At 34.6% G+C, this 14814-nt stretch overlaps 1 protein-coding gene across 2 annotated transcripts; it reads left to right on the top strand.

Annotated features, from left to right (window-relative positions):
- The first annotated feature begins 4479 nt into the window (after positions 1 to 4479).
- On the top strand, positions 4480 to 13598 carry LOC132607386 (uncharacterized). Of its 2 annotated transcripts, none has more exons than XM_060321329.1 (10): positions 4480 to 5086; positions 6790 to 6930; positions 7287 to 7667; positions 9462 to 9566; positions 10680 to 10820; positions 12164 to 12367; positions 12532 to 12624; positions 12804 to 12915; positions 13001 to 13081; positions 13204 to 13598. In XM_060321329.1, the coding sequence occupies exons 1-9, from the start codon at positions 4586 to 4588 to the stop codon at positions 13042 to 13044; spliced, it is 1722 nt and encodes a 573-aa protein (XP_060177312.1). In that variant the 5' UTR covers positions 4480 to 4585; the 3' UTR covers positions 13045 to 13081; positions 13204 to 13598. The 2 variants fall into 2 exon arrangements, with proteins under 2 accessions (XP_060177312.1, XP_060177311.1); XM_060321328.1 differs by having other exon boundaries at positions 13001 to 13087.
- Positions 13599 to 14814: the final 1216 nt, after the last annotated feature.

The following is a 14814-nucleotide window of genomic DNA, read 5'->3' as shown; positions in this document are numbered from 1 at the left end:
TATGCGTTTGATTTTTATCCTTTTTTCTAAAAAGTAGTAAAACTTTTAATTTTTCGAATTCTTAAATAAGTAAATATGAATAAAAAGAAAGAAACTACACAACAACCATTGAATTACGTTCCAGTCAGTACTTTTTCCTGTTATTTTTCCTTTAATTTCAATTCAATATATCTCATTCTTTTTTTTTTTTCATATACATACCTTATAGTTCCTCTATAAAAAAAAAAAATTCTTGTTTCTTTCCTGCTATTGCTCTTTCAATTTTTCCTTAGTATTTTTAATTTTTTACAATTATTACGAGGAAAAAATTAAAGAGTCATTTGATCTAATTATCATTGTTACTATGTATTCAGCATAATCAGAAGCGCATCTAGCCATGTCGGCAGGGGTGTAATTGTACCCCTAACTTTCGACACGAAGCATAAATTTATGTGCAACAATTATTAAATTATAATAAATAGTAGATATGAACCCATAACTTTAAAAATATAACGGGTTCAATTTTGAAAGCAAACAGAATAATGGAACAAACGGGTGTTCAATTTTTTTCATTTAATAGTGATTTTGAGAGGTTTTATAATACGTTGAAAGCAAGAGAATGAGAGAAGAAAAAACAAAAACAAAAAAAGGAGAAAAAGAAAAGATAAATACCTTTCCTGGCCTATGAGATGTGCCACATCACTATTTTAATGCCTAGTTTTATATTATATATAAATGTATTTCTATAGTATTTTGTGTTTATATGATACATTATAATTTCAAGAAGACGAATATAGTAAAGTCCAAACAAGCAACGCAAAAAACATTAGAAAATAGGCTATTCATTCATAAGTCATAAATCATTTTAACACCAAAGAAAGAATCACATGTTCTTCAAATCTACAGTACTACATAATTATCATGACTTATTTTTAAAATTATTTATTCAACATCTAAAGATAGAATAGTTAGAAAAACATATAATCTTAATATCAATTGACAAATTACCTTTTCCATTCCAATTTCTAAATGCTCATATTACCTACAAGTCATGTTGTACTTCGACTCCATGACACAACCTGCATAGTGGATAGCTAAAAAAAAATCATAAGATATTTGTTTCAACCATAGTGTGGCAACATCAACTTTAATTTACAAAACTTGCTCGGAAGCCTTCCAAACTATCTCTGACATGTCTAGTTGTAGATGCTCAATCACTGATAGGCACATCTCTGTGAGTGCCAACATAGACAGACGAAGCAAGTTACTCCTTCCAAAATGTATTGAGCAATGCAACAATTCCACACCTCATAATAGACTTAACAATTCACTTGTGAAACAGGTTTAACAATATCTTAAATTCAAAAATAAAATAATCCAAATCCAACAAATTCACATACCAACCGACCTGCAAAAGATAACAAACTTAAAGTCAATAAAATATGAAAATAACTAAAAAGAAACACCAAAAAACTAACAATCACATTTAATATTCTAGTTTTCAGTAATTCAATTAGGAAAATCCTCAAACAAAGATCAACAACAAAGCATTTACAACTAAAATTAATGAAAATTTGAAACAAAAATAGAAAAGAGTAATAACAATTAATATTCTAATGGTAAGTATATCTAGTTGTAAAAGGTGTCAAATAAATCTATCTAAAATCAAGAAAGTAGAAAGGAAGAAAACAAATTGCAGATTAAGAAGGCTGGAATCTTTTTGAAAGAATACGGAAGAATGGAAAGAGGAGAGAGGATTATAGGAGAAGAAGTAGATTTTTGTGTTTCCAGATTAATCTCACATTAATTGCTATCATTTACTACATATGTTTATTGCCTCCACAAATGCTTCAGTTCTTAGGTAACACTGACTACTGCCTAGTACATGACTCTTATTTTTTTTCCATTTATTTACTATAATTGTTTATTCTTTATTGTCTTTACATGAGCTATTAAATATGGAGTAGTCAATGGAAAAATATGGGAAAATGTCAAAAAAATGAGATAAAAGATAAATAGGAATGGTGGCCTTAGAGAGGTGTCGCATCACCTTGTTTATGCCTAGCTTTATATTATATATAAATTTGTTGCGCTTGCTTATCTTAGATATCTAGTACTGCCCGATTGTTTCTTGTACGCCATTTATCTTATTATTTTGCTACTGTTACTGCTTATTATTATTGTTGTATTTTCATCTCCCCTTGAACTGAGGGTCTATCAAAAACAACCTTCATTTTATCATAATAGGGGTAAGGTCTACCCTATTCGGATCACACCTTGTGAGAATATACTGGGTGTGTTATTATTGTAAAATTTAGATAAACTATACGAAAAGTACTATAAGTTGAGATTTTTCATTTTAATATAATGAAAATATCTTACCAAATATTAGTCAAAATAACATCGAATCTTGAAAAATAAAAAGCGCCACATAATTAAGAGGAGTAATTAAAATATATAGAGATAATGGTAAAAAACACACCTCAAGTATCACCTTTTTTTGAGTTTACTACTTGAACTATCAGGCATGAGAGTTTCCTACCTAAACTATCACCAACTAGTTAGCGAAACGCACCTCAACTATCAGTTGTTCACTTTTCCTACCTGAACTATCACCAACTAGTTTGTAAAACACATTTCAACTATCAATTGTTAGGTTTGTTTTGCAAACTAGTTGGTGATAGTTCATGTAGGAAAAGTGAACAACTGATAGTTGAGGTGCGTTTTGCAAGTTAGTTGGTGATAGTTTAGGTAGGAAACTCTCACATTTGATAGTTCAGTAGGAAAATAAAAAAAAAGGTGATACTTTAGGTGTATTTTTGACCCTTAACCCAAATATATATACATATTATATAAAATAAAAGAAGCCCAGTCTCGCTAAACATACAAAAAAGGGTAAAAATGAATTACAACCCGTTGCGATTTTTTCATTTTAATGTGACGAAAAAAGAAAAGCCAAAGCAACTAATTGGAAAAGAGTTCACTTATGATCACCGGGCCGGGTCCGGCTAGATCAAGCCCGTAAGTGAACAGAAACCGGGCTTTCAATCATGCGCGCAATTATTCCTCATTTCCTTGAGATTTGATTAACTCTTAAGCTCATTTCCCGTCATTTCCCTCACAAAAGCCATGCCGGAAACTTACGAACAACCACCGCCGTCAACGCCGTCATGCACCACCACCATCACCGCTCCTCCAATTTGCATGCATCCACAATGAGAGCCTTTCAAACACAGCCTTCTACATATCCTTAAAATTATATTCACGAAGAGAGCCGTTCGAATATGTATCGTATTATATCGTATTGTGCTCCATTGTATCATACTATATTGTTCCGATGAATGTATTTAAATACATAAATTATTTTTCGTCCTTACCTAATATCACACATTAGCAACTTGAAGAATAAACCCGTAAGAAAAGTATGATACGACTAAAATTATTATAAATAAAATAGAATTATTAGATAATAAGTAAAAAAAAAATGTAAAAAATGAATAAATTATCGACACAAAATAAAACTTTTCGTTGCTATATATCGTAAAGATGAATTTGACGATGCAATAAATAAAATTTAGGGAAAAGGGTCAAATATACCCTTCTACTTTAGTTTATTGGCAAACTTTGCCATCCGTTAGCCAAAATAGTCAAATATACCCCTCCCGTTACAAGTTGGGCCAAATATACCCCTATCATTAGCAAAGTTTTAAAAATACCCCTCATTTCTAACATATTTTCACATAAACAAGTCTAGTCATTGAAATTAGGTGACATGGATGCCATATGACATTTAACTTATTCTATGTGGTGCCTACGTGACAATTTTTATAAAAATAATCTGGAAAATTGATTTTTCTAAAAACAAATATGTTAAAAATGGATTTTAATAAAAATCTATTTTTTTTTTAATTTTATAAAACCTGCTTCTTAAAAAAAATTGGAAAATTGGATTTTTTTTATTAAAAAATCAATCCAGATTTTAAAAAAAAAAATAGGACATTTAAAAAAAAAAAGATTTTGCAGTTCTCCAAATTTTAAAAAAATCATTTTCCAGATTTTTTAACTAAAATATTCAATTTTCGAGAATATAATTCTAAAAATCAGGTTTTATTAAAACAAAAAAAAAATCAGATTTTTAATAAAATCCAATTTTTTTTTTTTAAAAAATCAATTTTCTAGTTTATTTTTTTAAAAAATGCCACGTAGGCACCACATAGAATAAGTTAAATGCCATGTGGCGTCCATGCCACTAATTCCAAAGACTAAACTTGCTTATGTGTGAATATGTTAGAAATGAGGGGTATTTTTAAAATTTTGCTAACGGTAGGGGTATATTTGCCCCCAAATTATAATGGGAGGGGTATATTTGATTATTTTAGCTAACAGAGAGTAAAAATAGCCAATAAACTAAAGTAGAGGGAAATATTTGACCTTTTTCCCTAAAGTTTAATTAAAAATCAAAACAAACGCACAACTTTAACAGCACAGACACGTAACAACCATCCAAACCGGGTCGGGTCAGGCTGGATCGAGACCGTAAGTGAATTATTCTTCTTTTCCTGACATTTGATCTCTGTAAGCTAACATTTCACTCACCACAAAAACCATGCCGGAAACCGACGAACAACCACCACCGCCATCAACGCCGTCATCCACCACCACCGTCACCGCTCCTCCAATTTACATACATCCACGACGCGAGCCATTCGAACACGGCCTTCTCCCAATCCCTAAACTCATCTTCACAGACGGATCTCAAACACTTATATCAATTCGTAACAAACTCTTATCCTCATGCGCTAGCTCTTCGTATCGAGTTAATTATGAAGCAATTTCTGAAGCACTTCAGATCTCACATGAAAATGCTCGACTTGTTATTGAAACAATTGCTTCCGTTCTACACTCTGAATCGGATCCAATTGTTACCGCTAAGTTAACGGAGATCGGTGATATCGGTGTTAATGTGTTTGATTTGATGCTTTTTTTGTATATTCAGAGTTATAAAAGGTTGCTTCCTAAAGGACATAAGGATTCTGCTGCTGTTGCTGATGTTTGGCCTTCTACTTCAGCTTTTGACGGCTTTTTATCCGCTCTTTCGCCGTTGCAGGTTAGGAATTGTCTGTTTGATTGCATTCAATGATCCTCTTATTCTTAGGTTAGGAATAGTTTGTGTTTTATGAAATTTGATAGCATTGCATGATCCTCTTTTTAATAGTATTGTTTAGTTATCGCGTAGTTTCTTATTTTTAGGTAGGGATAGTCTGTGTTTTATGAAATTTGATTGCATTGTATGATCATCTTTTTAATAGTATTGTTTAGTTATCGCGTAGTTTCTTATTGTTGGGTTAGGAATAGTCTGTGTATTATGAATTTGATTGCATTGTATGATCCTCTTTTCTAATAGTATTGTTTAGTTATTGCGTAGTTTCTTATTATTTAGTTATCTGTAGTTTCTTATTATTTTGTTATCGTGTAGTTTCTTATTATTTAGTAGTACTATTTAGGTATCGCCGAGTGTCTTATTCTTCAATGTGTATTACTATTTGTTGTGTATCTTGCTATTTTGCTGTCTTATTTTATTTTGAGCTGAGGGTCTATCGGAAAGACGGAAACAACCTCCCTCTCTACCTCACAAAGGTAGGGTTAGGTCTGCGTACATCTTACCCTCCCCAGACTCACTCTTGTGGCATTACATGGGGTATATCGTTGATTGTGTGAAGTGAATGATTTATTTGGCTTTTATATTATTTTTGTATTTTAGTGTTTGCATGTTTAGGTTTTAGGTAATAATGTCGTTAATAGTTTTGAAAGCATTATCAAACTAATAATCCAGAGTATGATGAGAATTTAGGTGATAATGTGGTTCATAGTTTGATAATGCTTTTGATAATAGGCAATTGTACAAACCCGCAAGGGTGGCTCAGTTGTTTGGGCATGGGGCTTCCATAATGGAGGTCTTAGGTTCGAAACCCTTGCTTACGACAACAGGGGATTTGCCTTCTGGGTCGAGCTCGTCGCACGGGGCTTGCCTAGTGCGGATATCTCTCCTGTGTGGTTTGCGGGCTATTACACAGAGTGGGTTTTACCCTGTGCGTACCCGAAGGGTAGCGGCTGCGGGTTCCCTTGTCATCAAAAAATAAAAAAATAATAGGCAATTGTACATACTTTTTGACATTGTTTAAAAAAAAAAATGGAACTCTGATCAGTAAAAGTTTTATGTTTTGTGAATTTGATTCCATTGTACGATTTTGTGTAGTCAAATTGGGAAGTTGACAGTTTGTGGACAGTGATTGTGAGTGGATGGATTTATTTCGCTTCTGTATTATTTTTGTATTTCAGTGTTTGCATGTTCAGGTGTTAGGTAATAATGCTGTTAGTAGTTTGATAATGATTTTGAATTGATCAAAACCACTATCAAACTAATAGTGCAGAGTATGATGAGAATTTAGGTGATAATGCGGTGAATAGTTTTATTTAGCATTGTTGTTACTAGTTTGATAATGCTTTTGACAATAGTTGATAGTACATGCCTTTTAATTTATATTTTTTTTAAAAAAAATTGAAACTCTGATCAGTAAAAGTTTTTGGTTTTAGCGGTTCAGCAGATTTTCACCAATAATGGTTTGTCGAAATCAGGATTTATTATGTTGAATCTCAATTAACTATTTGTGGCTGACAATTACTTGCAGTTTTAACAATTTCACTAAGCATGCGATGTTTGTCTCTGTTTATGGATTGCATTTTAGTTTTCAAATTCCTAGTGTTTTCTTCTGTAAAGTATTAACCAAAAGCTTTGTTTTGAAATTGCAGCTTGTACGCAGCAATAGTCGTCGGTTAATGCCATCACAGGCTGATGAAGAGGCTCATCAATTATCATATTTACAGAAACACTTGGGAAACATTTTGTCTCTTTTGGCAGAGTCAGTGGAAGGGGATAATGAAGAATCACTGGTTTGTGAATTTTATACATTGTGTTATGATACCATATTTGTCGTTTTGTATGCTTAGGATAGTTGCCTATCAAATTTGACTAAATGTGATTTATATGACTTCACAAGCATGCCACTCAAGTTTATTCTTTTTTGCAAATAAAATTTTATTCACACAAAACATAATAAGATAGTGCACAAGAAACTGAAACGTCTAATGCAAGAACACTTGTTTCTTGACGAATGACAGTGCCTATTGACAGACCTTTGCTGCTCTAGTCTTCTCTATATGCATCCATTTTGTGCCCTTGTTTGTTCTCATACAGTATTGACTTAAAGGTATGCTGAAAAGCTAATCTAGTTAAAATTGACTCATAGGTTTTGTCCATGGAGAAATTGGAGCATCTTGGCTTCCTAATCTTTTTTGGTGAAAAGGGATCTGAGAGAATCCCATTGAGTCAGAATGCCCCATTTTTTGCCAATTCAGATCCAGAGATGCCTGCTGTTCCTGTTCCTGCAGCTCAAGTACATGACTGGCTCCTAGAAAATATAGCCTCCGCTTTGACACGAATTACTGAGAGGGCTTCCGCAAAGGAAAATGGACCAACCAATGCCTCTGATCAGGATGTGCCAATGGCTGATGTCTCTGCAAGTTCAGTGAAGAGTTCGCCCAGTCCTAGAGGACCAAGTTACATTGAAGGAATTTCTAAATCGTCATATGTAAGGCTGCCAAATGATATTAAGGGCTCCTCTGTAAAGGTAAATTTCAACTTTATGTTGTGTGTTATTATTTTTTTATGGGAAATATGAGTTGAATGATTCATTTTAGGATACTATGGACCTTTTGTAAATGGTTCTTTTCTCGTTGTGTGTGCTAAACTTTCTTAGTGTTCTACAAGATCTTTAGTTACATCAGTTGGAAGGGGTCTGCAGGAATGGGCTTGTGTTGGGTGTGCTCCTTCAGGTCATTCGACTGTAGTGCATTTTCTATAGTCTATTAATTGTGTCAGAATAAACTTGTTCACAGTTTGGTAGAGTCTGAACAGTATTCTCACCAGGAAGAGTCAGAATGCTGTTGCACCCATTGTGAAATTATTGACAACTTCTAAATCATTAATATGGTGCAATGACCTCTCAATTAAAGGCCAGAATAGAACAGTTTAGATCAAACTTTTTTTATCGAACGACTTATTTAAATTGGTCCTGAACTGGATCCTTGATCTTCGAGACCAAAATAATGATAAGAAGAGATTATATTTGGTTATAACATTATTATGGTCATAATTTTATAGTATATAGGAAGGATGTAATTCGACAAATCTATGGATGTAGAATGGAGTGTCTTTCCGTGCAAGACTGCTGATATAATACAATTTAGACGGTTATAACGTTATGATTTCCATTCCAACTCACTTAAATCATAAAGTTACTTTATTGAAGTTGGCTATGCTATATAAGTCGAGATGGTAAGACTTCTTTGATAATTAAAGTGTAGTTTCACTAATAATGGGAGTCAAGATGATAAGATTTTAAAGTTACTTTTTTTTATAAGTGGTAAGACTTTAAAGTTATCCGCAAGGAGAATTTATCACATTGCATCATCTTTTGTAAAACCTCGTCTCTTACAGAACTCATTTAAGAGGTTAAGTGTTATGAACTTATTTAGTTTTATTACTGCCTCTGCATTGTGTCTGTTTAGTCTCTAACCTATCAATACGAACAACCATATCTCTTGAATTCGAACCGTTCTTTTATTTATTTACTGACAACTTTAAAGCCGAATCACACTTGTCTCCAAGGAGGGTCAACTCTAAAAATTTGTCCGTCATGGTATGGGTGAGTTCTCAAGAGCAGAGGCGAATCCAGGATTTCATGAGGATGGGTTCACCATTGCTTTAGAAAATAATGGCAAAAATTAAAAAAGCTGCCCGAGCTGGGGATTGAACCTGTGACCTTCAGAATACAAAGATAACCTTTGACCAATGCTCCACTCAACCTATTATGACCATGTGTTCACTTAGTTAATATTAGATATATTTTCAGAATTATACACATAATATATCGAAATTAGTCGAGTGACCATGTGTTCACGTGACCCAAAATTTACACACAAATTCGCCCTTGCTCAAGAGTGTTTGACTAGGATTTAAGAGCATTCCAGAAGAATGTGAAAATGAAAGGAAGCAATATCAGATAAGTGGTCGGAATAAGGTTCTCTATAGTGTCTATTTGAAAGCTACTCTTGTCTGGAAGGCGGACATGTCTATTATTTGCAACTGGTTGATCAGTTTGTGTGCACCTTTTCGGTAGCATGCTGAGATGTTTATGTCTTTGAATATTCTAGTACTCTCAACTTCCAGAAGCTTGTCAAGTTTAAAGTTGGTTGCTAAATTTTTTGTATTAAGCATGAAATGATTTTGCACTATGATTTCTTCTTTCGCTTTATCTTGATTTACCTTGTGCCCCAACAAATTCTTGGCCGGACAGATTCAAATTTGGGGAAACAAACTTTCTACATGATTCTTGATATTGAATCCTTTTTTTTTTTGGCAGGTTATTAATTGCCATGAATCAGTCATTTATATTTTAGCTCCTTTGAAATATGCGACAGTATATGGATGTTCTGATGCAACTATTGTCCTGGGAGCTGTAGGCAAGGTAGGTACCAACCTTTAGGAAGATTTTGCTTGTTTCTTCTCAAGGGTCGTCTAGTAGTGAAATTATAGAAATTCTAGTAGGACGTAAAATTAATTCTGCATGACCTGCAACTTTTTCTAATTGTCTCATGTACTATATATGAATGAAATGTGTTCTTATTTGTTTGCTTCTCAAAAAACAGCCTGCACTGTACCTTAGTATGGGGTTTTAATGTTTAGCAATTCCAAGACGATCTAGTTAAAGGTACTTATTTGGCCAAATGTCATCTTCGAAACGTATATAGTCTAGGATTTTGACATTATTCATCTCATGCTTGGAGACAAAGATATGCAGGCTTCTATTTCTTATGGATATTTTGGTTTGAAGTTGAAAATCTGAACAGGCAGGAGATAGAGAAACAACATCATTTGTAGGGAAATCATTACCATTAAGGTTTGAGCTTATCAGAGATTTGACCTTATTCTTATCTGAGATTTGGTTTTATTTAAGATATGATCCTATTGGAGCTGTTTGGTTCGAAATTTTCATTTAGGCTGTGCTGGCATCATCTAACAGTTATGCAAGCATTTTGAACTTTGTGGTTCTGGATGATATTTAGACATTCCTTCATGTTACTTGGCAACATAAAGACAAATTACTTAGTATTAAAACGACGTGGTCCCGAAAGGAGCTGAATGAGTACATATGATTCATATAGCCGGACTCCAATTTATCTAAAATTGAGGCATGTTTGGTGGAACGATTGATATAGATTTTCTTCTATAGTTATGGCTTAAATGCTGTACACAAAAAAGTGACCAATATTTGCATGCAATCCAAAGATGATAAAAGGAAGAAATTTATGCTTTATGAAGCTTTCTACTGCTGCTACAAAGACTATCCATGATTTCAAAATGTAAACATAAAAAGTAGAGAGTTACTCAAGCTATTTTTGAAATGGAGTTACTCAAGCAACTATTTTATTTACATCAGGGTTTAACACATAATACATGAACAACCGGTTTCCGCTAGTTCTGTGTCAATTGATCCATATTGCAGATGGTTTACCATACTCTGTTTGATCCTCTAAAGTATTATTCGATGTGGCCTTTAATTGTATAATGTCATTCACAGGCTGTCAGAGTTGAGCACTGTGAACGTGTACACGTGATTGCAGCAGCAAAACGTATTTGTATTGCCAATTGTCGTGAATGCATATTCTTCTTGGGAGTAAACCAAACACCACTTCTTGTTGGCGATAACCATAAATTGCAGGTCTGTGTCACTTTTGTGCTGCTTCTCAAAACTTCAGCTTACTCCTCGGATATCCAAAATCCTTATTTGACTCATACATGCATTATCCCTCTGCATCAAATGTCATTGCAAACTCATATGGCTTTAAAAGTGAAATTATTCACTCAGCTTTTACCCTTTTCTTTAGTTTTCATTGATCTTACATTGCCACAAGTGAAATGAAACAAACCAGCAGATGCAAGTATTGAAGCAGTTTTTCCCTTCGGGCTAAATGCAAGAGAATAAGTATATTATTGCAAAATATGGGGCATCTCAATGGAACATTTTTAATGAACCATAAGTTACTTTTTTGAGTCATTTGAGTTTATTATTCAAGTGGGGTGCATGATAACGTTTATCTGGAACAATCTCTCTACCTCTCAAAAGGTAGGGGTAAGGTCTGCGCACACCCCACCCTCCCCAGACCCCACTTGTGGGATCACACAGGGGAGTTTTTGTTGGGGAGCATGAAAACCTTGTGCGGGAATCTCTCTATTACATGTCAAATACACATCTTTGGAAGATTATTAATGAACCACGCATGACTTTGTTAAGTAATCTGAGTTTGTTATATAAGCGGAAAGCATGAAAACCTTGCAAGGGGAATGTCCCTATGACATGCTAAATACATGTTGGACAGGCCAAGTTGGATGGATCGTGGACGTTGTGTAGGCCAACAATGTTGTCTTTTCAAACCCCTTCATTGAATGCACGCGATGAAGATAAGAGTGTGCTAAGTTTATAGGATGGAGAATTTCAGTGCAATTGAGAAGTTTGAAATATTAAGTGAACTTTAGTTTGTGGTCAATTTCAAAGTCAATATTGAGTGCTAGAGATGTAACTTTTCAGTTGTGGGACTCTTGGTGTACTTTTGTTCGTGTGGTAAATGGGATTGGTGGGGTAGTTTATATCACTTAATTGACTGGCATATTGTTTTCCAGTGGCTATATAATTTGTATCCATCATCTAATATATGCTGTGAAATACCTTCTGCATCTTAAGAAGTAGTGCATTCTCTTTGTATTAGTGTCTATTTGTCAAGATTGCTAGCCACTTGGTGGCTTTGTTTTCTTCTAAGAATAGTTCGTCAATTATGAACTAAATGTTTTGTTAAGTTGACTAGGGCTTGGTAATCCATTTATTTTATAATGTTAATTGGATACAAGAATTGAAGGTATTCTGCATTTTCTCATTATGTGCATTCTATTTACTAGCGTTCTTGATTCTATCATGCTGATTAGACAGTATAGTTCTTGCCGTTCAACTTGTTATTCTGGGGAATTTTTTGACTTCCCCTCTCTTATCTTTTTTGATGATTTTGTAAGGTGGCTCCCTACAATACTTTTTACCCTCAACTGGAGGAACACCTGAATCAAGTTGGTATTGACCCAACCATCAACAGATGGGATGCACCTGTAGCTCTTGGTGTAGTTGACCCACATGATTCACTGTCACATCCTGCTGGTGTGTCTGATGTTCAAACTGAGTCTGCTATCCCTGTGGACCCTGATCAGTTCACCAACTTTTTGGTATGTCTGCAAAAGTAGCAACAAGGACCTTAGAGTTTTAATTTATCAATTGACTAAGTTCCCATTCCTTTTCCAAATGTCTTCAATTCTGGTTAATGTGTATAGCTGGGCTCTCAGATCTGTATTTCTTTAGATGCTAATATGCATGTTTCTAATGATCACAGATTCCAAACTGGTTTGAAGGGCAGCAATCTGGGCCCATGAAAGATAATCCTTTCCCTTTACCGGATGCTTATTTGGCATCGCAGCAGAGAAATGTGCGTTCAAACACCAACTTAAACTTTTTCTATCATTTTACATCATATTTGTGCACACAATATGATTATCTTCCCTTTATGTAGTATAGCCCAATACATATTCTAATGTTTTGGTTAATGTTTTGGTTGAGTCGTCAAACTTTTGGAAAACCATAAGTCATACTTGTTGACCCTTTCAGCACAAGAACTTGGAGGAGACTAAGCATATTTTGAAGGAAACCGAGCTTGACGAGAGCAGGAAGCGGGAAGTCGCAACTGCTCTCCATGTGTGCTTTAAAGACTGGTTATATGGTAATGCTGACAGTTTATATATCATTTCTTGATGTTCATGCTTGAACAATTTGTTCTCACCTCCTGTACTGCCAATATTTGACAGCTTCGGGAAATATACGGCAACTATACTGTCTTCAAGGCGAATAGTGTTCTGCACGATGTTTCAGCAAGTGTAGTGAGGATGGTATTGGTAACTCTCCTTTCTGTTGTAGATTTCAGTTTCATCCGCCACACATTCCTCCCTGCCATTCTTTTGGTGCTGAAAGCAGCTGAGAGTTTGATGCTATTGCAATTTTGTCCGTGCAGCTTTCAGACAAGTTACCCTCTTGAACTCTTGTGCAGTTTATAACCAGAATGCCTCATGACTTGAACCGTGTTACTTTTTCTCGAAACTGTTCCGTCTTGTACTAATATGGAAGTCAAAAAGTTTTAGATTTCAGCTTCCCCTTTTTCTTCATTGGTCTTGCTAGGTTCTGAACTTTTAGCTGAGGATTAGTCTCTTGTTATTTATTTGGTTTGTTTGGGTTCCTGTATACAAATAAGAGATGCAGAAGAACATGCGGGGGAAATTAGAGAACCAAGTTTTCTTGTTTAACAGGAAATTAGAGAACAAGTTTTCTTGTTTAACTTATAGTTTAGAAGTCAGTATTCTGTAGAATTGGTGATTGGTTTTGCCTTGCATCTATTTACTCTTTGACATGCGGGCGGAGCTATTCTTTTGTTTACGGGTTTGGTAGAACCCACTAGTTTTGGTCCAAATTCTGTATTTGTGATTATGTGCTTTAAAAAAATCCTTTCAGAACTTAGTAAGCTGTTAGCACGTTGCATGCATTATGTTATTTATCACCTAACAGCCTAGCAAAAAGGTTGAACATAGGAGCAAAATTAGTAAAATGAAGTGGGAAGTGAAATTTTATTCGGTTATTTCGTGATTTTCTTTCCATCTTGTCGAGTTTCTTCTGACTTGCACTGTTACAGTGAGAACAATTATGCAGTCTTTCATAAAAGGTGCAAGGCCTTATCACATTATAAAAGATCTAACAGTAGGATACATTTAAAATTTCAAGGCATTTCATCAACAGATGCCAGCCGCGTCTTCCCTGTTTGGGAATTTGCAGTTAAGGATTGATTTTAGGCTTTTTATGATTGGAAATCTGATTCACGAACACTCTGTCGTCCCTCTACCTTTCCCTTCTAGTCATGGTCACCATTTTGTTCTCGCCACTATAGACCCTTCTATTGAGGCTTATGCCGGTCATCTTTACCAGTTGTATCTCCTCTATTGAATCTCCTACAACTTTATCCTCCCTTTTTGCTCATAAGCGGAGGCGAATTCAAGATTTACACTTTAGGGGTTCAACCTTTTAATATTCTTAGTTTGAACCCATCGTATCTTAAAAGTTATGGGTTCATGTCTATTATTTATTGCAATTTTAATAATGGTTTACATATAAATTTATGCTTCGCATCGAAAGCTAGGGTTCAATTGAACCCCCACCTATCATGTTACATCCGCCACCGCTCATAAGAAAGCTCTTTTCCACAGTGTATTTTGACTCTTTAACTTTCACTTAATTTAGAAGGAATAACTTATTGCCTTTTCCCAGTGGAGCTTGTACCTGATTTTAGACAAAAGCGGTTCTGCAATTATTTTGTAGCAACCATCTATTTGTAATCAGAAACTTCAAAGCCAAGGAACATCATTTTGTGGAAAGACATGTCACCCATGGGACAATATCAGACATCCGTTCCATTTTCTGATAAAACTCGATAAAAATTCACATGTCATGATAGAAACAGAACAAATGAAAGAGTATACTTTATTTGTGTCCTCCTTTCTGATCAGATGGAAAGAACAACAGCACCAACCAAAGAATGAAATGTCTGTCTGTAAATTAGTAGAGGCGGATCTACAGT

The sequence above is a fragment of the Lycium barbarum genome, chromosome 8 (genome assembly GCF_019175385.1).
Source record: "Lycium barbarum isolate Lr01 chromosome 8, ASM1917538v2, whole genome shotgun sequence".
Taxonomy (NCBI): Eukaryota; Viridiplantae; Streptophyta; class Magnoliopsida; order Solanales; family Solanaceae; genus Lycium; species Lycium barbarum.
The sequence above is the reverse complement of the archived record's forward strand: the minus strand, read 5'-3'. Positions and strand labels throughout refer to the sequence as shown.